We start from the raw sequence: 24798 nt of genomic DNA, 5'->3' as shown, positions 1-24798 counted from the left end.
GAGTGCTTTGGAATTGACATTTGCTGGCTAATCATGTCAAGGCTGGAGCAATATCTCACAACAATCAAGGCCGCAATTGTCATCTTTTAGCAGCCTGAGGATGCAACAGCCAGGTTCAATGTTAGCAAATCTTCCACTTTAATAAACGTTCAAAGCAGGCCTGGTTCATTGGTAGAAGACCTTGACCCACGTGGGATGGGGCTGGGACATTTGCATGGGAACTTTTTGCTGTCAGCATTTGTCATTCCTTACCTGAAGACGGACTGACTCTGAAATAGTTTGTTACTGTCCTTCAATTAGACAAACTGACTCATCCCAAGTTACCCTGGGAGGTTACCTTTTGTGTGCCTGAGCTAGACAATCTCTTATAATAGCATTAAAATATAGCTGGATTAATTGAAATAGGCTCTGGAGAAAAATAATAGTCTTTAAAGCACTACAGAGAAATAAAACCAACATGCCTCAGGTTCATTTTCTGAAAACATTTTCAGTGGGGAGAAAGATGAATGAAATTGAGAAGCGGTACCTGTCCCTTTTGTAAATAGAGCTCACATTGATTTTGGAGGGCTTGAGACTTGAGACGGAGAGAAATGTGGGTGTAAGATGTGAGGTTCATGCATGCTTCCTTGTGAAAGCCATGGATTCCTGCTTGATCCATGTTTTCTTGCTTGATCCTTTTGATCCTTTTTTTTTTTTTTTTTTTTACCAAGTGCTGCTGTAGATCCATGTTGTTCTGACAAAAGCCATCTGGAGTGCCATGCACTTTGTCCTGCTCCTGTCCTTGGAAACTTGCAGGCTGGAAGGAGAAATGGCTGTGTAAGTGGAAAACCACAAGGCATGTGGCCGTGGAACTATTCATAACGTGCTGTAGTGTGCAGAGGGGGTATTGGGGGAAGGAAGTTGTGTTTATTCATTCATTCTTACCCTGCTATAAAGAAATATAGGAGACTGGGGAATTTATAAAGAAAAGAGATTTAATTGGCTCACGGTTCTGCAGGAAGCATGGGAATAACATCTGCTTAGCTTCTGGGGAGGCCTCAGGGAGCTTCCAATCATGGCAGAAGGTGAAGGGAAGTAGGCGTCTCACATGGCAAACACAGGAGCAAGAGACAGAGTCGGGGGGAGCAGGGTAGGTACCACACACTTAACCTGATCTCGTGAGAACTCACTGCTGTGAGGACACATTAAGCTATCAGAGGTCCACCCCCATGACCCAAACCCCTCCCACCAGACCCCACCTCCAAGGATGGGGATCACAATTCAACATGAGATTTGGGCGGGGGACAAACATCCAAACTATATCAGTGTGGGAACAAGACGACCTTTGAGTTGGGTCTTGGAGGATGTGTAGGAGAGTTCTCCAGGTGGCTGAGAGGAGGCAGCTGTTTTGGAGAGAGTAGGGCTTTAGGGGAACTGACAAGCTGGGGCACAGCAAGCGTGTGTGAGGCTGCCTGGGAAGGGGATGGGGAGGCAGGCTGGGCCTGGATGAAGGGCTGAGTGTTGAGGGAGGGTGGCAAGAGTTTGGACTTTATCCTGAGGGGACATGGACCTTGAGTGCTTGGGTTACGTCTGTTCACTGCCCACTGATTCTCCTGAGAGTGCCCCTCCACACCCCTCCCCTGGACCACCATTGATGCCCAACGGCTGCCAGTGTGTCCGGAGTCAAGTCTCACCCGTTCCACTCACTCACAGAGGTTCGTTCTGGCATTTGGATGAGCACTGGCCGACTGCCAGCCTGGCTCTGAGATTCCTCCCTGTCTGAAGTGTTGTGGTCCCCAGCACAGCCCCAGGAGGCAGGCACCATCTCCATTCTATTGCACCTCAGAGAGACCAGAGACCACACAGCTGACGTGGCGGGCTGCGACCCAGCACTGGTGAGCGCAGCTCAGGATGTCACCCACCTCAGGAGCTCCCACTGCCAACCAGGCTCCTAGAATGGTCACGGATTTTTCTTTTTCTTTTTTTTTTTTATTGAATAATTTCCAACATCCTTTTCAATGATATATACATATATATTTTAATATTATACTTTAAGTTTTAGGGTACATGTGCACAATGTGCAGGTTTGTTACATATGTATACATGTGCCATGTTGGTGTGCTGCACTCATTAACTCGTCATTTAGCATTAGGTATATCTCCTAAAGCTATCCCTCCCTCGTCCCCCAACCCCACAACAGTCCCCGGTGTGTGATGTTCCCCTTCCTGTGTCCATGTGTTCTCATTGTTCAAGTCCTACCTATGAGTGAGAACATGCAGTGTTTGGTTTTTTGTTCTTGCAATAGTTTGTTGAGAATGATGGTTTCCAGCTTCATCCATGTCCCTACAAAGGACATGAACTCATCATTTTTTGTGGCTGCATAGTATTCCATGGTGTATATGTGCCACATTTTCTTAATCTAGTCTATCATTGTTGGACATTTGGGTTGGTTCCAAGTCTTTGCTATTGTGAATAGTGCCGCAATAAACATACGTGTGCATGTGTCTTTATAGCAGCATGATTTATAATCCTTTGGGTATATACCCAGTAATGGGATGGCTGGATCAAATGGTATGTCTAGTTCTAGATCCCTGAGGAATCGCCACACTGACTTCCACAATGGTTGAACTAGTTTACAGTCTGCTGTAACTGAAGGCTCCTTGCCCTTGACCCTGGCTCATACCCAGGCTTTTGTATCCTTGTCCAGCTCTGTGTCACCAATGCAAGAGCACCTGCCAAGGTGGCCCTAGTCCCACCACGCTGCACAGGGTCTCTAGTCTCACAGCCCTTTACTCTTACCTGCTTTCTTCTCTCCCTGGAATATATATCCTACTGTTGACTGTTCCCGTTGTCTGACTGTAAGCACCATTTTCTCTGTAAAGCCATTTTTGGGCTCATTCCAGCATCCTTCACAGCCCACCCTTTAGAATGGACTCTGCTCTTTTGGGCTGGACACAAAACCAAGTGAGGCACTTGCACTTGGTGCTACCTGTGTATTTCTCTCTGCTGCGCTCTCTGGGATAGAACCGTGCTCTTTAGTCATGTGTTTTCTAGCTGGATACCTTGTAGACATTCAGTAGGCGATTATTAAGGGAATGAATGAATTCACCCACCAGAGCTGCTCAGTGACTGTTGAGGATGCTGCTGCTCAGATATAGAAAACTGGAATAAAATTTGAATCCTGCTTTATTGCAACCTTTGCAGACGTTTAGTCTTTTAGCATGGTAGTTAGTATGAGCAGACTAAATTAGAATTGTAATGTAACCAGAGGAGGCATCGACTTCATCAGTTCTCATCACTTACCTCTATTATATGCAACTAGAAAGATGTAGTCTCTGCTCTCCTCTGACCCAAGTATTGTGAACTGCTTTGAGACTCCATGTTTAAAAGACAGTTTAAACTGAGCAAAATTAAGAAAAGTAAGTGCAATACTAGGATTGGGTGTGATTCAATTTGTAAGGTCCTCCTGTAGTGTTTGGGGTTAGATTACGTTTTCCCTTTTCCATGGAATTAAAATTTTGTTGCTTTCTTTTAGTCAGTTTTCCAACTCATATTGTAATTTGCGCTGTTTAAGAAGTCAAGATCTTCCACTTAAATGAGGTTCATCAACAAGCTCTATTCTGAAGGTTGACTAAGACAGACTCAGGCCTGGGCCAAAGTTTAGGGCAGGGAAGTTTGGGAGGGAAGAGCATATTTGTATGTCCTGCAGATGGCATTAGCTGGAAAGGACAGGGGCACTGCTTTGTGGAGAAGGTGTGCCATGATTGTGAGGCCTCCCCAGCCATGTGGAACTGTGAGTCCATTGAACCTCTTTTTCTTCATAAACTACCCAGTCTCAGGTATTTCTTTATAGCAATATGAAAATGGACTAATACATAGCCAACTCTAGATCTTTCTATAAAGCAATGCAAGACAGGCCTACATTCTTCAAAGATGCCAAGGTCATGAAAGACAGTCTGAGGAGCTGTTCCAGGTGAGAGGAGACTCAGGAGGTCTGACATCTAAATGTGATGTGAATCCTGAACAGATCTTTTCTTGAGTGGAAAATGCTAGAAAGCACATTTTTGGGACAATTATAAAATCGGAATATGGATGGTAGAATAGATGAAAATACTATATCAGATGAATATCCTGAATTTGGCAATTGTCTCTGATTATGTAAGAGATGATGTTTCTATTGTGAGGAAACACACTCTGAAGTATTAAATAGATCCCACGTCTTCAGTATTAAGTTCTAAAGTACTAAGAGGCAAAGGTGCATGATGTAAGAAACCTCCCAAATAGTTCAGATAAAATATGTACTTGATATAGATATTGGCCTGCAGAATCTGTGTCTATCAATGCCCTGCATTTTCTTGTCTGAAGAAATGTCAGATTTTCAACTCTTTTTTCCCTACTGTCTTTCCATCCTCCTGCTCAGTTCGTTAAATCAGCAGAGATTTACTGAGCAACTATGATGCTTGCTGAATTGAACACACACACATATTGAGAGCTGACTCTTTGTTTAGCACGGTGGTTAGTTATGTCAGGGTGTCATAGGAACACATCAAAGAGACCGTTGAGGTGAGGCTTGAGCTGGGGTTTGGAGGATCAGCCATCATAAGAAGAAGGTGAGGAAGGGACTTCCACGTGGAAGGAAGCTGTAGCAGCACAGGTATGGTGCAGGGAAGGATGGCTTGGACTAGGAAGACAGGTGGATCTTGGAGCATGAATACCACTGTGCTAGGTTAAGGAGTTTGGATGTCTTCCCAAGGCTGTGGCTACCTCCTTAAGGGTTTGGATGGTGGGAAGTGATCAGGTGTGCTGGCATTATTCACCTGTTCAGTTAACAAATATTTACTGAGCATCTGCTATGTGCCAGGCATGGTTCTAGGCTCTGGGAATTCATTAATGGAGAAACAAACCAACATCCTCGCCCTTGGGTGGCTTCTAACCTTCTGCTGATGAAAGAAAAACACAACAAACATCATCAATAAATTGTCTATGGATTACATATGCTGCTGTGGGTAAAGTGTGAAGGGCAAGGGATGGGACAGGGCACCCCTCTTGGGAATGACAGGGCAGAGGGACGATTTGAGCCGAGACTTGACAAGAGGGTGCACCTGTGCTGCTCCTGATTTCACAGAAATAAGGTATTTGCAAAAACTCACATTTCCTGCATGTGCTTGGGTAAGGTATGAGATGAGAAGTAAATTGGTGTAATGACATGGTGCCCCCTGTTTGCCCAGCCATCCTGCTGCATCCAAAGTTACTTTCGTTTTGGGCGACTTTCCACATCAGGGTGGAGGCTCCGCGTTTGTATCTCATTGCAGTGCCCAGGGTGGTGGGGGCTGGGTCACACCGTGGGCGGTTCTCATTTGCTGTGTATTCTGTGTCACAACTGCTTCTGCGCCCTCGTTACGAGGGTGGGTCGTGCATGCTTGTCATTGTCCTTTGAGTACTATTCCAGAGATAATAGGACACACCACACACACAAACACACACACACACACACACACAGTGTCTTTATCTTAGAGGCCAAAGTTATGGAAAATGTGTCTCAACAACCAGAGTTCAGTGATGCTAAAAAGAATCAACTAGACTTTCAGAATCCCAACCCCCAGCCAAAATACAAGCACCATATACCATTTTCTGTTTCCGTGACCAGTTCTGCTAAGATCTCATTTCTTCTTCTTAATAACATGATTTCAGCTCGTAGGAAAACTCCTTAAAATAGGTAGAAACATTTTGTGTGGTCGCATGTATAAGGTTGGAGGGCTATTTTCATACCTTAATTTCCACAAAGATCAAAAACCTGGTAGTTTGCATCATATACAATATATTAATGGTACAAGGCAGGTGTTTTTAGTTTGACATTTCTTAAGTGACATAGAGAGCTCAGGAGAAATACCTATTTATATACTTCAGCCTGCATTCACTTCCAAATACTTGAGAAAAGATCAAAAAAAGAAAACCTAAAAAAGACATTTTGTATTATAAAGATAGTTTATGGGATAGAATTGTGATGGTGCTAAGGGAATTACAGGCAGTCCTGACTTAGTTCGACTTAGGATTTTTGACTGTATGATGGTGCAAAAGCTTCATGTGTTCAGTAGAAAGCTGTAGGATACTGTCGGAATGCTGGGCAGTGACGGCCGCAGCTCCCTGTCAGCCACGTGCCCTCTGCAGTGGATGGCGGTGCCAGATGACTTTTCCTGCCTCCAGGCCAACGTAAGTGTTCCGAGCACGTTTAAGGTAGGGCTGCGCCATGATGTTCAGTAGGCTGGGTGTGTTAAATGCATTTTCGACTTTAGATACTTTCACCTTAAGACATATTCATCACGATGTGACCACGTCCTAATCTGAGGAGCAGGTATCTGCATGTCATCTTACTTTGTGTTCTAGTTGTGCTTTGTTGTTATTGTTTACAGATTAAAAATCATGTGAGTTCTCCCTTATTGCAATCCCAAAGTAAACTGCCACATGACTAATTTTCATCACAGATACTCTCATCCTGCTCAGAGGTTCCAGCAGGAATGGCTTTGTGATGCTTGTTGAACAGCAGTTTTTATTAAGCTTTAAAGAGTGTCTCCAAAAAACCAGAGGCGCCTCCTTTGACTTGCTTGTTCCTCTAAAGCAAGCCCTTATTTTGTCAGGTTTTAGGAAGGCCACCTGCAGTTAGGAAGTGAACTAACCTTCTCTGCCTGCCAAGGCACTGGGAGGGAGGGAGAGAATTATTTTTGCTGTTTTTCAGAGGAGAATGCAAGTAATAGAGTAGAAGAGACTGCATTTGAAGTGGGGCTTCTTGGAGGTGCCTGAGTTTCCTCCTCCTGTTCCTCTGAGGAACTTGTGTCTTCCTCACCACACTCAGAGAACCCAATCGGACTCCTTGTACCCCACTGTTCCTAATGGACTTTCTCTTCTTCATTTGTCCTGTAGGTGGATTCCAAAGGAAAAGAACCTTGGAAATATGATGGCATACCCCCTAAAACACAGGATTCTGTTTATTATGCCAAAGAAGAAAAGAAGAAAACATTGACAGAACCTTTAGTCCAAAGGGGCGCAGGTGACGTGCAATTTCATTCTATCGTAGGCAGTTTGAAACTTTACCAGGCTAAGAACGTGGGATTTTTTTTTTCAGAAAAATTTTATACTCCAGAAATATTGTTTGACTTGTAACTATCTGCTTTATTAATAAAAGGTTCAGCTTGTAGGTAGGTCAGTAGTTGGCAGAGCAGAAAAACAACATTTCACTGCTGAAGGCAATGGGATTCACTAATTAGGGGGCCTCCAAGATAAATACAGTGTTTAAAATCAGCTTACACCAGGACTGAGTATCTTCTTTCCTAAAGACTGATGACATAGAAAACAACAAATAAATCTATCTTTTGGGAGAAACATGAACATAAAAGCCACCTAGATTGTTTAGGTGTATTTTTTGAGTATAAGAGACATTTAAAAGATGTCTTTTTGAGTATAAGAGACATTTAAAAGATCTTCAGAGCTGGTTTTAAAATGAGATAATTTGGAAAGTGCTTTTACATCTATTTTTACAACTCTGCTACTATTACTAACTCTCATTGAGCTCTCACTGGGTGCCCAGCTCTGAATGAGGCACATTCATGTCCCATCTCATGTATGGATACTTAGTGAGAGACTGTGAGTCGTGTGGCTGGCTATGGAGGAGAAAGCAAGGTGGCGGGAGAGGCTTTCCTGTGCTTCTCTGCAGCAGCTGAACATTTTTGGAAGTCATTTTTCCTAAACACCCTTCCTCCCCTCTTGGCTTCTTCTTTTCTTTTCTTTTGAGATGATGTCTCTCTCTGTCACCCAGGCTGGAGTGCAGTGGTGTGATCTCAGCTCACTGTGACCTCTGCCTCCCGAGTTCAAGTGATTTTTGTGCCTCAGCCTCCCAAGTAGCTGGGCCTACAGGCACCCGCCACCACACCCGGCTAATTTTTGTATTTTTAGTAGAGACAGGGTTTCGCCATGCTGCCCAGGCTGGTCTTGAACTCTTGACCTCAAGTGATCCACCTGCCTTGGCCTCCCAAAGTGTTGGGGTTACAGGCGTGAGCCACTGCACCTGGCTGAAGCTGCATTTTCTTAAAATTTATTCTATTACTTTACTGTCCAGTGGGGTTACTTTGCATGTATTTATTTCTAACGGAATTAACTGGACCCAGGCTTGGTGGACACAGGCCTTCCCTGTGCTTCATCTCGGGGACTGACTACCGTGGTGCGCACAGCAATTGCATGACTTTCAGGGTCCAGGACCTTCATGGAGACAGAGACAAAAGCAGACGGGGCTAAAATCGAGGCCACCATGCTGAGCACCTTGGCGGATGCAAACAGGAAGGGCGAGAGGGAAACGGGGTGAGGCAAACAGGGTCTGGGACCGCAGACCAGGTGGCCTGCCCGAAGCTCCAGGATGCCCTACTTTGTAACTTGGGTTTGGGTCAGGAAATATGCAGTGGACTCCAGCTTCTCCATGGGTTTCAAAAGTTTGTCCATGTGATTTTCCCCCAGAAAGTGACGTGTATAAAGCACCGACTCCTAGCGAGGAAACCCAAGGGGCGCTGGACGTCAAAGAGGAGCACAATGTGCAGCTGGAGGTGCCTGTGGACCAGGTGGGTATCCGGGGTCCGATGTCCATGCCGTCTTCACTCCATTCCATCAGCTCCTGGCGTCATCCTTCACCCTCTTCCTGCAAATTCTCTCTGGACTCTAGAATGTTCTGTGTTCCTCCTCGTTAGAGACTGCTCATCTCAGATCCTGTGTCAAGCATTTTCCGGTCTTCCCACCTCCCCCACAGCTTCTGCTGGAGAGACGCCTTTTAATACTTCACTGTGTGTGACTGCAAATTTGGCTTCATCATTATTTGACGATTGTGTCCATCCCCTCACTAAGCTACTAACTCCATAAGGAAAGGGGCTGGCTGCCTCGCTCACTGTTGGGCCTTGTACCTCGCAGAGTTCCCGGCATGGAGGAGGCCTTAGTAGTTTTTTTATGAAATGATGACTGAATAATGGAGTAAACAGTGTGATCAGATGGCATGATTATGAAACCTTGAGCCTCTATTTCCTTATCCATAGATGGGGATGCTGCCTCTGTGCAGGTCTGTGGGTGGCCTGAGTGTGCGGCCAGCACTGGTGCATGGTGGACGCTGGGGCACTGCTCCCTCCTCCTGGCCTCAGGGAGGAGTGGGGAACAGGGTTCTGAGAAGGGGTGGGGTCAGGCCAGGGTTCCAGCCCAGCTGCGCACCTGAGTGAGTCTCCAGCACTCGGGCAAATGGCAGATTGTGCTCAATGATCTCCTAAAATGCATGTTTTGTCTTCACTACCCACCTGAAGGCAAAACAAGTACATTTCCAATTCTTAGTTTTTGAGCAAAGAATGTATATTCTCTAAAAGGTCAATATTAGCATTAGAGTTCCATTTTTATTCCTCTAAAATAGATGAGGTTCCACCCCTGCTCCCGTAACTATAAACCACTAAATCCTGGTATCCAGCGAACTTTTCCACTCCCTTCTCCGAATGGATCACTCTTAACTTTGGCACTTTGTTTTTTAACTTCTGCTGTACTTCTTATTTTCTGTGACACATTTGAAAAATGTTACAGACTGCATCTCAATATTCTAGCTTTCCACTTCCTTTTTTGGCATTTTGAACACCTTTCCTATGAGTCCTGTCATATTTTCTAAATTTCTAGTAATATTATTTTCTCTTTTCCTTGACATGTGAAAAGTGGCTAAAAGATTTCATTTTCCCTGAAAATCCAAACTAACAGTTAAAATATTTCGTATTGCCCATTTAAGAGTTTTCTAGTGATAAGGAAACTAGGACATTTTAGGCTGTTACTTGTATGCCAAATGTACCGTTGTCACTAGGATGTTACTGTGGCTTTCTGGGTTGTAGACTGAGCGTGTCCAACACAACTTTTCAACACAGGCAGAATCCTCGTATGACAAACACTGTTGTCATAACTTTGCGTATAATAAGCATATTCATAAGTTTTGGTTGCCGGTGATTCTGATTTCCATCGTCTTTGAGGCAGTGGAGTGAATTCGATTACCCCACACTAATGTGAGGTGAGAGGAGGGAAGAGGGCTGGCAGGTCCCTGGGATGCTCCACCCACCAGCCGTGGAAGAGGAGGGGCTTCCAGAAAGCGTTTTCTGTGCAGCAGTTTTCCACACCAGGTAGGGCGAAGTCTCAGTGAATGGAACTTTCTCGCTGTCAAGCGACAATATTAACACAAGTCCTGTGGCTTTGAGCGACACAGAAACAGACTCTCAGCCATTGTCTGTGGACAGGAAGAACCCCTGAGGGTGAGCTAGGTCAGCCGTCCTCCCTCTGCATCCTCCGTGCGTGGCAAGAGCAGAAAGAGCGGCTGTCAGCTGGGGTGCTGGGGACAGCTGAGTGCCGGGAGGAACCTTCCTGCACAGCACACCCGGGGAGGACGTTGCCTCACCTTGTCTCCCACTGGCCGGGTCCTGACGCGCACACCCGGGGAGGACGTTGCCTCGCCTTGTCTCCCACTCGCCGGGTCCTGACATGCAGCAGGTGTGTCACAAAAGCTTATGAAATCTGCCAGAAGTGGATACAAGAAAATCCCATGCGCTTGATCAACAGAGGCAAGGCATGAAGCTCAGGCCGTGTAGACAGAGCGGTGTTGCCCAAACTGCGTTCTGCATCTTTGAAAATGCACACGTGGGAAGCGCCGCTCTCATATCTCCTTGGGGGAATCATGGTGCACATGAGTGTATTGTTTCAGAGAAGTCCTAGAGTTAAAATTATGTATAAGTTTTTGGTTAATTCTAATTATTTGCCCACGAACCTTTTCTTGCTAGGACTCTTCATGACACACAGTTGAGGCCTTGCCTGTGTGCGGTTGTCCAAGGACCTCCTTCTTTCCTGTGGAGCAGGAACATAGGATGTGGTTTGTGCAGACCCTCTGTTCCTGGGACAGTCATGGACTGGGTGGGTGGTTGCGTCTGAGTGGGCTGAGCCTGGAGAACTTGCACGAGGGTGGCTGGCTGTCCTGTCCCACTCTGCGCCTGTGCTGCCTGCTGGGCAGGCTCTTGGCTCTGAGTCAGGGTGACTGGCATCCCCATGGACACAGGGAAGGTGCATATATCCATGTCATGAGAACTTTCCAGGCCATTAGTGAAGGACGGTTTGGCCCTAGTATTATGCCTTGATGGTGCTGACTTCTTTAGTAATCTGGAATACTGTCTCCTGTTTTTGAGTAATTGATTTTAACTTTGTGGGTTAGCCTGAGCGTCTCACATGCTGTTTCTCGTTGTGTCTGCAGTATTAGGCTTTCTCCAGTGTAGTGGCACCATAAAGATAAAATATTACAAAATATAACATCCCGACTAGTAAATGTATGAATTTGGAGTCAAGCCTTCTAGGTTGAAGAAGGGAACCTCATGAATGCAGAGTCCTCCAAATCCCAGGCCATCGCTTCATGGTCAGTGACACTAACAGCACAGCATCTGAGCATCCATGGAGGATGTCCAATGTGGGAGGATGCTTCGATTTTCCTGTGACACCTTCAATATCTGTTACTAAACTCCCATTGTCAGGTTAGGAGAAATGAAGGATGTGGCCCGTCCTTGGCCCCTGTGGAGGGGCCTCATATGACCTTTACAATTTGTGATGATAAATAAGACTTTGACTCCGCAGCCCCCTTTGCTGTCACCTTTCCTTTATTCCAGTATCTAGGAGCTTCTCCCAGTACTTGTTAGTCAGTTCTGGAACATCTTGTAGCTGTGCAGGGGAGGACAGAATGGAGCACGGCCTCACTGAATGTGAGCAGGGAGGGTCAGAGGCTCAGCTGGTAAGCCAGGTCGTTGGGGTCACTGGGTGTTGGTCTTCCTAACAATGCAAGATGAGTGTTCATTGTGCATTTTGACCTGTACTTGGATTTCTAGAATGTTCTCATTTTTTTTGTTCAGCCTTTAATTGTTTTCTTATTAATTTACTCACAAAACAACACATACTTTTAATCATACAAGTCACTTTTCTGTCCTCCAGCTTCTGTCACTTGGGTCTCTATCAACGGACACAGGGATTTCTGCAGAGCCCCTGGCTTATGGGCAGGTGTTAGGAGGTTCACACTGGTGTCTCAAGGCTCCTGGCTGTTTTGAAAGCTCATTCTTGTAGCACAAACTTGACAAGGAGACCCTCACAGAGTTCTGTGGGTGCTCATCTGTGGCTCATGAGAGAATCAAGATTGGGGTTCTGCATTAGGGAAGCGGTAACTTGAGTTAATCCAGTGATGTCAGTTACCTGGGTCATAAAAGTGGGAAGCTTCAGAGTCACTGAAACTCATTTGTCCTGAACTAAGTGGTTGTGAATAGGACGGAAGGCTTAGCTTGTGGGAATTGCAATGGGAGCAAGAGGGACAGGGTTTCGGGGTGGAAGCTGTGGGGCGTGGCCGGCTGTCAGAGAGAAGGCGATTCACTGGTGATTGTGGCGTGAATTATCGCCAGTCTTTAACGACTCTCTGTTTTTTTTCCCTCCTAGGCTGCATTCCCTCCTTTCTTGAGTTTTTATTTTTAAGAAATTATAATTTATTTTCAAAGTTTTTTAATCTTTGGTTATAATAGCAGATAATGTATCCCTTTGGCATCCACCCCTCCCCCACCATCTCCATCTGCAGAGGGAATTTGTAGATGGGCGGGGGTGCGTGGCCTGTGTGCCTGCTGCCTGATAATCTTTCATTCTCAGAGAGCAGTGAATTTTTACACTAAAGTCTCGAATCATTTTACCCCAATGTTAAGGAACAATTTTCTTACAATCTGTGCAAAAAAGGCACCCAGATGTTAAAACATTAATGTTGAAATTCTGATTTAAGTACTACGTTTTTACAAAAGCAAGGTCTTCTTCCAGTGATAAGATTATATTTAGTTTGGTAACTACTTTAAGAAGGTGGACAAATGTGTACAATTGGAAACCCTGCCAGGTCCAGGACACTCACCTGTGATTCCTTTCTTGGGGGAATAGTCTAGAATTTACTCTGAACATGGCCAATTCCATTTTAGTAGAGCAGGCTGCTTCATCCTTCCCCAGGTGGTAAGTAGGCTGTGCAAACCCCAGGTCTTCAGCTGATGCGCGAGAAGCATGGTTTGACTGAAATCACAAAGGATTGGGTCCATTTCTTCTCTTCTAAAATCTGGTTATTTTTAGACAGTCTCAAAGAGTCAGTGCAAAAGGAGAGTATCTTTCCTTGGATTCTCAAATAGCAACTAGGGCAGTGCCCCCTGCATTGTGCCTCCCAGGGGTGTAATGCATTTCCCTCCAGAGAAAGAGATAAGAATAAGTCACCAACCAAAGAGAAACCAAAATAATTGGGACTAATTAGGAGAAGGTCAATCTAAACTTGGGTAATCTGTGAATTGTTTAATTGGAAAAAACCTAATGAAGCTTTAGGCTTTGGCACTTTTATCTGTGTAGAGTAACTCAGACGGAGGCCACCCAGATCCTTGGGGTGTTGGCTTTGATGAATAAATTAAAAGTATAATTAGCTACTATATCTGTAAGGATGTTTTGGCTGTAAGGAACAGGAAACTTCAAGAGAAGTGGTTTAAACAATCAGGAACGTTTATCAGGTCACGTAACAGAAGGACTTGAGCCTTCTGTGTGGGAGAGGCTCTGGGGTTGGCCCCCTCGAGCCTCGGGGAGTGGCTGGGCACCCCATTCTTCCACTGCCTCCCTCCAAGCCTTCACCTTTGGCCTTGGGCTTGTCTCCTCATGATCTCAAGGTGGCAGTCTGCTGTGGCTGGCACACTAAGACATGGAATGCTGGGGAGAGTAGAGAGACTGCACCGTTTAAACGGTGAGGAAAGGCTTTCCCAGGGACCCCTCTGAAAGCTGCCGCGTGTCTATGCCTGTCTTGTCCCTAGCCAGGGAGAGGCGATTGACCTTGGGTGGTTTAGAGGAATCAGCCTTTACTTCTCGTGTCTGGAAAGGGATTCAGGCTCCCCTGAAATGTATGAATAGTATTTGAAAAAAGTTTGAATTTTTGATTTTTTTTTTTTGTGAGCTGGAGTTTTGCTCTTGTTGCCCAGGGTGGAGTACAGTGGCACAATCTCAGCTCACTGCAACCTCCACCTCCCAGTTCAAGCAATTCTCCTGCCTCAGCCTCCCAAGTAGCTGGAATTACAGGCATGCACCACCATGCCTGACTAATTTTTTGTATTTAGTAGAGACAGTGTTTCACCATGTTACTCAGGCTGGTCTCAAACTCTGGACCTCAGGTGATTCACCTGCCTCAGCCTCCCAAAGTGCTGGGATTACAGGCATGAGCCACTGCGCCTGGCTGAATGTTTTTTTTTTTGGTGAGGAACAGGGTAGGGAGTGGCTCTGAGCTAGGCAGCTGTGGCTGTGGGCTAGGCAGCTGTGGCTGTGGGCTAGGCAGCTCTGGCTGTGAGCTAGGCAGCTGTCAGGGTACAGGATGTTTAATCTGTGCCATCTGCCCCTTCTTCATCATAGAAGGAGAGGTCCATCCTCTCCTACCCATATCTCCCCTCCTCCCAGACGCTGGATCCTGTCCTGCTCAGAGCCTCTCAGGACTGTATGTTATCAACTGCTTAATAGTTCTCTCTCCCTCCTTGGTGTCTTCAGCTTCTCCCATGCCCAAGTCCTGGCTGGCATATGAGCACGCTGAAAACACTCTTGTTATGAGTAACAACAACTCTTTCTTGGTCTCAGTCCTCTCTGAGTGTGTCTCTCTCCCCTCATGTGTGGAGCTGATCTGCAGGCAGTGGTGTCTTCTCACTTTCTCCATCTTCTCCCCTCTTCTTTACCTCTTCAGGCTTCTGCCTGTAGTGGCACAAAACAGCTCTTCCGCTCCATGCCACCAAACCCAACACATTCCCCAGTTCTCGTCGCACAGGACTTTCACCACCCATTGGTGCTCCCGGCCACTCTCTTTTCCTTGCAATGCCCTCTTCCTTTGGCAAGATAATCTCATCAAATGAGACTCCTGACTTCCTTTTCCCTCTGGCCACTCGTTGTCCTTCTCTTAGGCTTCTGGTCATCTCACAGGCCATCAGATGCTGGTGTTCAGCAAGGATGAGGGGTAGGGCATCTTCTCCTCTCACTCTGGATGTCCTCTCTATGTGATATAAAATTCTGTATCACCCCAGCATCAGTGTGTGTGACCTCAAGGAACATATACACATCTGCTGAATTAACACCTCCTGTAGATGTCCTAAGACATTGAAGCTCAGCAGAGTGAGAATGCAACTCATGGTCTCCTTCCCCTGTCTTCAAGCCTTCTTCTCTGCATGAATGACACCCAGATCCATTCAGTAAGACAAAAGAGAAATGGAAGAGGTATTCCTGAGACTGACCTCTTCAACCCTTCTGTATCCAGATCATCTTGGACTCCGTAGTTTTACCTCCTAAATGTGTCTGGAATCTCTGCACCCCTCTCTGCCTGTGTTACCATCTCTCTGGTCCCACTTAGCATCCTCTTTTGGTTAGATTGCTGCTGTCACTCCTGCTTTTCATGCACTGACCCCCAGCAACTCTGAAGCTCGGCACTTCTTCCTGCAACAGGGCTGTGCACATGCTGCTCCATGTGCCAGGCATGTTTTCCCATCTGTTTTTATATATTAACATTGTTTCATCCTTCAGATTTTACATTAATAGTCAATTACCAGAAGATATCTTTGTTGCTTTCCCATATATGTTAAATACTATTACATTCTCTTTCTGCCCCATGTACCTCTCCTTGTAGCACCTGTCACAGTTGTTTTGTTTGTGTGACTATTTAATTAATATCTGTCTTCCCTATAAGACTCTCGACTTCTTGAGGGCCTTGTTTGTTTGTACTCATAATCACTTGTGTCTTCTGGCATTGTGGTATTCAGTATGGTGGGTGTCCTCTATATACTTGCTGAATAGACGAATGAATCAATGATTGACATCACATTTACTATTCTTTAAAATAACATGTTTTTGATTGACATTATGTTGATTATTCTTTAAAATAATGTGTTTTTACACAGCTTATTTTTTTATGTGGTTTGAGCATTCCCCATAGAGTTTTATTCATCGCTACTGCTTTTCTACATAAGCTATAGGAAGATAATGCTCATACAGGCTTGGTCTGAGTTTTCAGAAGGTCTGAGGTCTGGGCTGATGGGGTCGGCCATACTGAAGACATACCTACACGTCTGCCTTGCCTCGGAACCCTGTTCTTGCACAGTCAAGGTCAGCTGGCAGGAGCCGTTGGGTCTTTATGGCTCATTACTAATGGCATTTCTTTTGCTCTGGTGACACAGTGAGAATTCACTTCTCTACCCACTGTGACTCAGGGTGGCCATGCCACCTGCTTTCCCTGATGACAGGTGAGTGGTTCCAGGCAGGTGCATGAAGAGCCAGTGTGTGATTTCCCACACCGCATCTTCTCTTCCTTTGCAATCAGGAAACAGGGGGCGCTGGGGCCTCCATCAGTGGGTTTCCTGAGTGGCTGTGGGGACGGGACACCCCCTGGCCAGCTGCCACGCATGTGCAGCATGCATGCTTGATTGGCTTGTTATTGTTTGATTTCCTACACTGCATCTTCTCTTCCTTTGCAGTCAGGAAACAGGAGGCACTGGGGCCTCCACCAGTGGGTTTCCTGAGTGGCTGTGTGGATGGGACACCCCCCGGCCAGCTGCCGTGTGTGTGCAGCACCCACACCGCATCTTCTCTTACTTTGCAGTCAGGAAACAGGAGGCGCCGGGGCCTCCACCAGTGGGTTTCCTGAGTGGCTGTGTGGACGGGACTCCCCCTGGCCAGCTGCCGCGCGTGTGCAGCACCCACACCGCATCTTCTCTTACTTTGCAGTCAGGAAACAGGAGGCGCCGGGGCCTCCACCAGTGGGTTTCCTGAGTGGTTGCGGGGATGGGACACCCCCTGGCCAGCTGCCGTGCGTGTACAGCATGCATACTTGGTTGGCTTGTTATTGCAGCCTCATCAGCCTGTCCTGACTGCTGCAGAAATATAAAGGAAGTTGGTCCTGGAGAGTCTTTTCTTTGGCCACAGAACCACATGCTTTTCCCCAAGAGCAGAGAGAGGTTCCAGGACACAGATTAGGACAGTTCCTTGTCTTCTGCCATTGTGCCATGAAAACTAGGAAATAACCATGGAGAGTGAGAACCCACTGCTATATGAGGAGTGAGGTCAGGCAGGCTGTGGAGGGCGTCTGCTGACCAGGGAGCAGAGGGCCCTGGGTGGGGTCCTCATAGTGCCCCGAGAATTACAAAAGCACCTGCTGACCAGAGGTCTCTGGAGCGCCCACACCACTCCTTATAAGAAAGAGGTTTCTCCAGCAATTTTACCAAGCAGGTTAACATTTTCCTGGTGGAGCCAAACACAAAAATGCAGAGTGGATGCCATTCTGTATCTGGAGAAACTGCAGTGACTTCCCCAGCTCTACCCATAGAAGTGGTCTAGAAGGTCGCACTATTTCACGTGCTCTCTGATTTTTTTAAAGGAGTTCCACATAAGTAGTTGATAAAATGTGGTGTATTTTCTCCCCAGAGGCAAGCTGAGATAGTTAAAGAAGATGAAGAGATACATGAGAACACCCCTGATTTTGAGGGCAACAAGGTGGGTTCATTTTATTTTGTGTTTAATGGCTTGGATCTAAGGCACCTGACACGTTGAACAGAGCTCATGTTTGGTGGTGAAAGGATCCAAGATCACAAGTTGGTTCCAAAACACAAGCCAGCACGGAACTGGAAGCGAGTGCATTTCTCAGGCAGCCGTGGACACGATCAGGTTTCCTGTGCCAGACAATCATATGAGTCATTTTAATTGCATCTACACTTGTCCTAATTACTTTGCACTGTACTTCTAGTCACAAACCTAAAAACTTTTCCCCCAGCAAGTTTCAAGATGTACTTTAGCAGGGAACGTTCAGGGAGGTGAAGGAAGGCAGCAGGCTTGCAGGTGGCTGTGTGGAGTGGACACCTGGGGCGCTGACTGGTGTGGTTTGTGGTGTGGTGTCAGTAGCCGGTCCTGCCGGGGAGCATGAGGGTGAGGGCGTGCGGTGCCCATGTGCAGATGGCAGTGAAAGCCAGTGCAGGACGCTTGGCAGTGTGGGTTCTTGCTCACTCTTCTTCCTATCTGGATGTTCTGGAAACTTCCTCCAGGCAGGGAGTGTGTGTCTGTGGTCCTCTATGAGATTATGCAACTTATCGTCCACATAAAATATGTGTATCGGGAAAACAGAATTTACTTTAAATGTATCATTTTTAGCTAAGAAGTGTACTTTGAGAACTTTGTTTTCAGAATTCTGTCTGTGGATCTTTATTTTTGTTTCAAGGTTGTCTCTTGTGTTTAAAAGTTTGGCTGCAGTCAGGAAGCTGTGTAAATTGATCGTCGCACAGGAGGCTGTGTAATGAGCTCCTGGATTCATTGAGTCTGGGAGATGCAGTCTGAGTTTATCCTCCAGGGCTGTAAACAGGCGGGGACACTCACAGCCCTGCCAGCAGTCACTTTTTTTTGCTCTTAAACTTGCCCTGCAGCTTTCTGGCTGCCACCTCGAAGAAAGGAGAGGGGTGGCCCCTAGGGAGCTTGTGCGAGGGTGCTGGAGCCACGCAGGTCACCCCCGGTGCTTGACACAACTTGGAACGCGTGTTTGTTGTAAGGGATATGGGTCCTCAGGAAGTTAGTGCAGATTTTTTAGAAAACACCAAAGCAGCTTCTGATCTAAAACAGACAGTCAAAGAGAATACACTTGTAAAACAGCTCATTCTTCCTTCCTCATATTCCTGGATAATTGTGGAAAGGTATCCTGTCTGTATCTGGATGAGTATGGAAGACTGTCAGATGAAGAGCAAAGACAGTTTTTTATTTCTTTGGCACCCTCCGTCGAGGGTAAGAGTGTGTTCTGAGAGCAGGAGTGAGAGTGCAGACGTTTGTCTTAGAGCACTAGGCTAAGAGGGGCAAACAAGCCACTGGCTTACCTTGCTTACCCTCAAGGAGAGGGTGCTATTATGTGAATGGCATATTTCAATAGCGATATAACCCAGGCCTTCTGACTGCAGTGAGTTTATGCTCTCTCCTCAATGCCTTGTGCACACTGGTGGTTGAATTTGTCATCTGTGCTTAACTGACTTGTTACGGAAATCTACTCAGGCTGCTGCGGGGATCCATGCATATTAGTGACTTGATAACAGCCAGTAGCAGATTTAATTTCTTAGAGTGAATCAAAATGTCTTTCTTAATGTAAGCACTATCACTGGAATTCAATGGCAAACCCAAGCACCTAGTCCTCAGGTATCCGGGCCAAGGATCCTTGGTTCTCTTGCCTGAGCATTAATGACGGGAGACAGGCCAGGGAGAGCAAATGAGGACATCCCGAGCTTCACCGTGCACCAGGCACTGCGCAGCCATTCCCACATACCCGGCCCCGTCTCCACTGCACAGTCGATCTTTAAGGAAGGCAGAATAAACAAGATTAAAAACAATGAGATGGGGAGTTTAGGTAGCTTGTCGGCGTCATGCAGGAGGTGATGGGGGCTTGGATTTGAAGCCCGTTTTGAGCGATTCCAAAGGATGTGTTTTCTTCTTCCAGTGAACCATGCTGGTTATTTATATATAACTTCTGGGAAGAGGTATTTTCTGTATCAGGCTTCACACTGTGTCCCTCTTAGATACCGTTGCTTCGTTGGCATCACCTACTGCTTCAAGGGGTGCAGGATGGCTCAAGAGTTTCAGTTATAACAGCTCCGTCTGTGCTTCTAACGTGACTGAAACAAAACTTTGTTGATGGGAAGCAACCCATGGGGTTGAAGGTAATTGGCCCTAAAATTTGGCCCATGTTTTTGAGGGCTCAAGAAGAGCAAGCGTTTTATATGCATTATAATAGCTGTAATAACAATTAAAAAGAAGCAGGGCTCAATTAGCCCTTCCTGGCCAATAGGCCACTGTGAGCTAACCCTGCTCTCAATGAACGGTAGTTCACTTGGCATTTCATTTGTACATTCATTTGACAAACTAATCATATGACATTTATTTGATATTGATTATATTAAAGTTTTTAGGCATACGATTGCTGGCTTGACCTCCTCAAAGACCGAGATTGTGCCCTGTCAATTTATGTATCATTCAGTGTCTTATATACAGTAGGTGTTTAATAAATATCTGCGGATTTGCTTTCAGTTGCCTATGATGAAGTTACTTAAATACGTAATCCTGGAGTAAAATGCTAATTACCTTGCAAAGTTGTAAGAAGGCATAAACTTCATTTATAAATATGTGTTGTTCAGGCACAGCAGCTCACGCCTGTAATCCTGGCAATTTGGGCGGCTAAGGCAGGAGGATCAGTTGAGGCCAGTAGTTTGAGAACAGCCTGGGAAACATAGTGAGACCCTGTTTCTACAAAAAAATTAGCGAAATAAAAAAAGGTAGCCAGGTGCAGTGGTGTGCACCTGTAGTCCCAGCTCCTTGGGAGGCTGAGGTGAGAGGATTGCTTGGGCCCGGGAGGTCGAGGCTGCAGTGAGCTACAATTGTGCCACTCCAGCCTGGGTGACAGAGAGAGATCCTGTCTGGAAAGAAAAACAACAACTATTACTACTATATGTAGAAAAGATTTCTGATGCTTGATCACAAACGTGTTATTTTTGTGGTAAAATACAAATGATTTTTGTGGTAACATATAAATACAATTTGCCATTTAACCATTTTCAACGTGCAGTTCAGCAGCATTAATCACCTTCTCCATGTTGCACAGTCACGGCCACAGTCTGGTTCCAACACCTTTTCATCTCCTCACACCGAAACTCTGTGCCAGCTCCCCATCCTGCGCTAACTCCCTGTTCCTTGCTTTGCCTAGCCCCAACTGTGTTGTCATTTGAAGCGCTTAAAACAATCCCAGCCTGAAGAAGCTGTTCAGATGCAAGTACTATGATGGGATCCTCCTCACGCCACAGCCCAGGCTGCATTTATTTTATAATTATGTATGTTAATAGCGTAGAAGTGGGAGCAATCAAAATCAAAAGCAAAAATAGAACCGTGCTTTTGGATGACACTTCCTGATTCTCAGAATACTTTAAACATGTTAATTATACAGTCACTACAATTCTGACGATATTGGGCACTGTAATAACTTTTTTTTCATCCTTAAAAATGGAATGTTTTAACATTGGACCACTGGAATTTTCTCGTTTTTTTTTTTTTTTTTTTTGAGACAGAGTCTTGCTCTGTCGCCCAGGCTGGAGTGCAGTGGCGCTATCTCAGCTCACTGCAAGCTCCACCTCCCGGGTTCACGCCATTCTCCTGCCTCAGCCTCCCGAGTAGCTGGGACTACAGGTACCCGCCGCCACACCTGGCCAATTTTTTGTATTTTTAGTAGAGACGGGGTTTCACTGTGATAGCCAGGATGGTCTAGATCTCCTGACCTCATGATCCACCCACCTCGGCCTCCCCAAGTGCTGGGATTACAGGCGTGAGCCAGCGTGCCTTGCCTTCTCCAGTTCTTAGTGCTTGATTTGTTTGTACTCATTGGTTCTAAAACATCTTATGTGCAAGCAGCACTTTTTAATTTATGCTACCTTCAAAGTCTGTAAAGCAACGTGTAATGGTTTTGAAAAGGTTCAATCCCTTTCCAAAGCAAGATGGAAAGTATGAATGGCAATGCCAAAAAATGTATCCATGGGCCACGTACTCAGGGCTCTCTCCAAGGATGACACGAGCTTCCTATCCTTGGAACTATCTCCGTGCGGTCTGTAGCCAGCTCTGGAGGGACACTTTAGAGAAGGGTTATGCATAGGAGTGGTCGGGTATTGTGTGACTCAGGTTTTTCTCTGATTCTCAATTATCAACCTTTCAAATAATATTTAAGTGTTTCATACTTTTGAAAAAGCTGTATAAAAATTTCATGGGTAATTTTGTGTATTCAATAAAGAGAGAGAGGGACAGGAAGAGGGAGTGGGAGATTGACTCTGATTTGGGGTTATGACTTTCTCTTCCTCCAAGAGCATCCCGTGCACGTTCTGGCCTCTCCAGAGCTGTGCCTGATGCCTGCTGCACCTCTGCCTTTCCAGCTGTCACCCACTTCCAGGGCTCGCTGCAGAGCCAGCCTCGTCCTTACGGCTCTCTGGATCCTTCTTCCGCAGGGAGCATCTCTTCCTCCACTAACCTCCACTAGTATTTTGTTTGTCCTTCCTACGCCGTCCAAAGCACAGTTTGGCTTTAATTAGAGCTGTTTGTGTATGTCTCCTGTCTCTTCTGAGTGATTTACATTTTCTGAAGGAAGAGTCTCGACTTAATTCATTTTGGTGTCATCGTTAGTGCCTTTCATATCACCTTGCACACAGAAGTAACTGATCCTGAGCTTGATAGAGACTCTGGAAGATATCAGGCGACCAGTGTGTGGCAGTGGAGGTAGCATGGGGCATCACAAGGCCTCTGGCCTGAGGCTGGAGTGTGGCCAAGCAGGAGCTGAGTGTGGCCCCAGTAGAGGGGACTAAAGATGAAGGTGGATATTCAGTGAGTCTCAAAAGGCTATATCAGAAGAAGTAATTATCTCCAAAGCCTTAGTGTTTATCTATATGAAAATCAAACTTTTCTCTTTGGAAAATTTCATAAAGTTAAAAGCTAAACAAAATAAGGAAGAAAATATTTGCAATACAAATCAAATTTTCTTGATTTACACAAGTCTCATAAATCATTAACACAAAGCCCAATAAAAAGAAAGGCAAATAAGACAAACAGGAAATTCACAAAGAAGAATACAAATTTCCAAAAGACATAAGGAAATATGTCCATATCATTCCTAATTAAAGAAATGCAAATAATAAAAATGAGGTTTTTTTGTTGTTAAATCAGATTGACAATGTCGAGTGCTTAATAAATCCAGGTTAGGGATTTGTTTTACAATATCCCTCTTGCAGATAATTGAATGCTATATTTTTATGTTAATATAGATACAGAAAAGCAGCAATGCTTCTTATTAGGGTCATGTATAAATCAATGCAGCCCTTTGGAAAAGAGTTTTTGCTCTTTCTATTAAAATTAAATCTGCACTTTTTTTTAAAACCATTATTATCATCGCTAGGAATATCTTCTGCACTTTTTTTAACCATTATTATGATAGCTAGGAATATCTTACAAATATATTAATTAACAACTATTAATATTTGTTATATTAATATTCAATAAAGAGAGAGAGGGAGATTGACTCTGATTTTGGGGTGATGATTTTCTCTTCCTCCAAGAGCATCCTGTGCATGTTATATTAATATAAAAATATTAATATATTACAATATATTAATGACTATTAATAGAAACAAATGCAACCTTCATCCATCGGGTTGGTTGATTAACTTATGTTTTACCAGTAGAATGGAATACAATACAGCAGTGAAAATAATTAGATAGACTCATATAACAGAAGGATGGGAGCTCTAAGATGTTATATTAAGTGAAAAAAAAAGTGCAACAGAGAATACAGGTATGACATGCTGTCTTTTGCATAAGAATGATCAAAAAGATGTACATAAAAACAAAGAATTTAGAATGGGAAACAAAATGGAAGGAAGTAGGAGGAACAGAGCAGTGAGTCGATAGTGAGGATGAGGCTTGAGGCTTTACGCCAAGCTCCTGAATGATGTTTATGAGAAAGAATTTGACCTCCCCGAGAAGCTGAGTAGAGGCGGGGGAGATTAAGGATTTATTTTACAACATCCTTGTGATAGTTGATTCCTGTATTTGTTTTTTCATACTAGGATAAAGAAGATGCAAGTCTTTGTGAAGACGTTGAAAGAAAGGTTTGTATCAACAACAAATGCTGTAGTTTTGCGTTTTCTATTCCGAAGACAGACCTAACAAGAGAATCCATGGATCCCCAAATCTTGTCAGGTGCTTTTTAGGAATATAACTTTTATGCCTCTGTCATACACCGTAGCTCTGTTTTCCAGAGTTAGAAAACAAACTTGGAGGAAAAGAAGCACAATCACGGCCTTTCACATGGGTGGATGGATCCTCGGGAAAGGCAAATAAGAACCAGGAGTAAAAAGCGCTCTAGGGCAGCACGTGGCTGGCGTCTGAAGGTGCAGCTTTTATGACTGCCTGGAAAACCTGGAAAATGAGTTTGAATTATCTGCCAGCTACACCTGTAGTCACTCACTTAGGTTTTCCAGGCAGTCATAAAAGCTGCACCTTCAGACGCCAGCCATGAAGCTAAGGATGGATGTGTTTGCCTGGCGAGGGCAAGGGAGTGGGGTGCTCACAGCCCTGGGGAAAGCGGATGTGTAGCTGGGCTGGGGACTCCATCTGGCAGCGGACCCCACCTGGCAGCGGAGGGTGCTTCCCCCTAGAAGTGCTGCTCTCCCTGCCGTCAGCAATAGTTCTGTCCTCAGCGGGACTGAGTTCTCATCCTGAGTTGGTAGATGACTAAGTGATGACAGTGATTTTTGTCTGAGTGTGTCAAGTTTCATTTATTTAGTCTTTAGTTTTCCTAGACACCTCAGCACTCCGCAAAGGACGTGAGCCCTGAGTGATGACACTTGGGGAGGTTAACCTAACCGAAGCCAGCGTCTGCACACCTCGGGGACTTGAATCAGCTCTGCCTGGCCTTGGCTGCTCCGGTACCTGCCGGATGTACTTAAAACCTGATTGCCTCAGTTTCCTCCTCTATTCAAAGTTTGTCTGTCCAATTGTTTATAACAAAATCAACCTCCAGGAGAGAATATATGTAAAGTCTGCTTAGCATTACTACTTTTATTCTTATTGTTGGAAATAGCTGACTTGCAAAATATTCCTGACCATATTATGGGGGAGGGGAACACGTGTGAGCTGCGTCCTGCCTATGCACAGAGCCTCTGGTGTGGATGTGTC

General features: G+C 45.3%; 1 protein-coding gene across 9 annotated transcripts in view; it reads left to right on the top strand.

The window, feature by feature from the left end:
* DCDC2C (doublecortin domain containing 2C) overlaps positions 1–24798 on the top strand; it is a 141704-nt gene that overhangs the window by 59825 nt on the left and 57081 nt on the right. For 7 of the 9 annotated variants that reach the window (XR_008500584.1, XR_008500585.1, XM_054475243.1 and 4 more), the window contains 4 exons: positions 6898–7024; positions 8482–8582; positions 17494–17562; positions 23688–23729. Coding sequence is in view for 6 of the 9 variants with exons in the window: in XM_054475243.1 (XP_054331218.1) it covers positions 6898–7024; positions 8482–8582; positions 17494–17562; positions 23688–23729 (339 nt within the window). In the remaining 3 variants the exon portion in view is untranslated. Of the gene's footprint in view, positions 1–710; positions 817–6897; positions 7025–8481; positions 8583–17493; positions 17563–23687; positions 23730–24798 lie in introns of all 9 variants that reach the window. The other 2 variants (XR_008500583.1, XM_054475240.1) reach the window with 1 other exon arrangement.

The sequence above is a fragment of the Pongo pygmaeus genome, chromosome 12, assembly GCF_028885625.2.
Source record: "Pongo pygmaeus isolate AG05252 chromosome 12, NHGRI_mPonPyg2-v2.0_pri, whole genome shotgun sequence".
In the NCBI taxonomy this organism is placed as follows: Eukaryota; Metazoa; Chordata; class Mammalia; order Primates; family Hominidae; genus Pongo; species Pongo pygmaeus.
The sequence above is the reverse complement of the archived record's forward strand: the minus strand, read 5'-3'. Positions and strand labels throughout refer to the sequence as shown.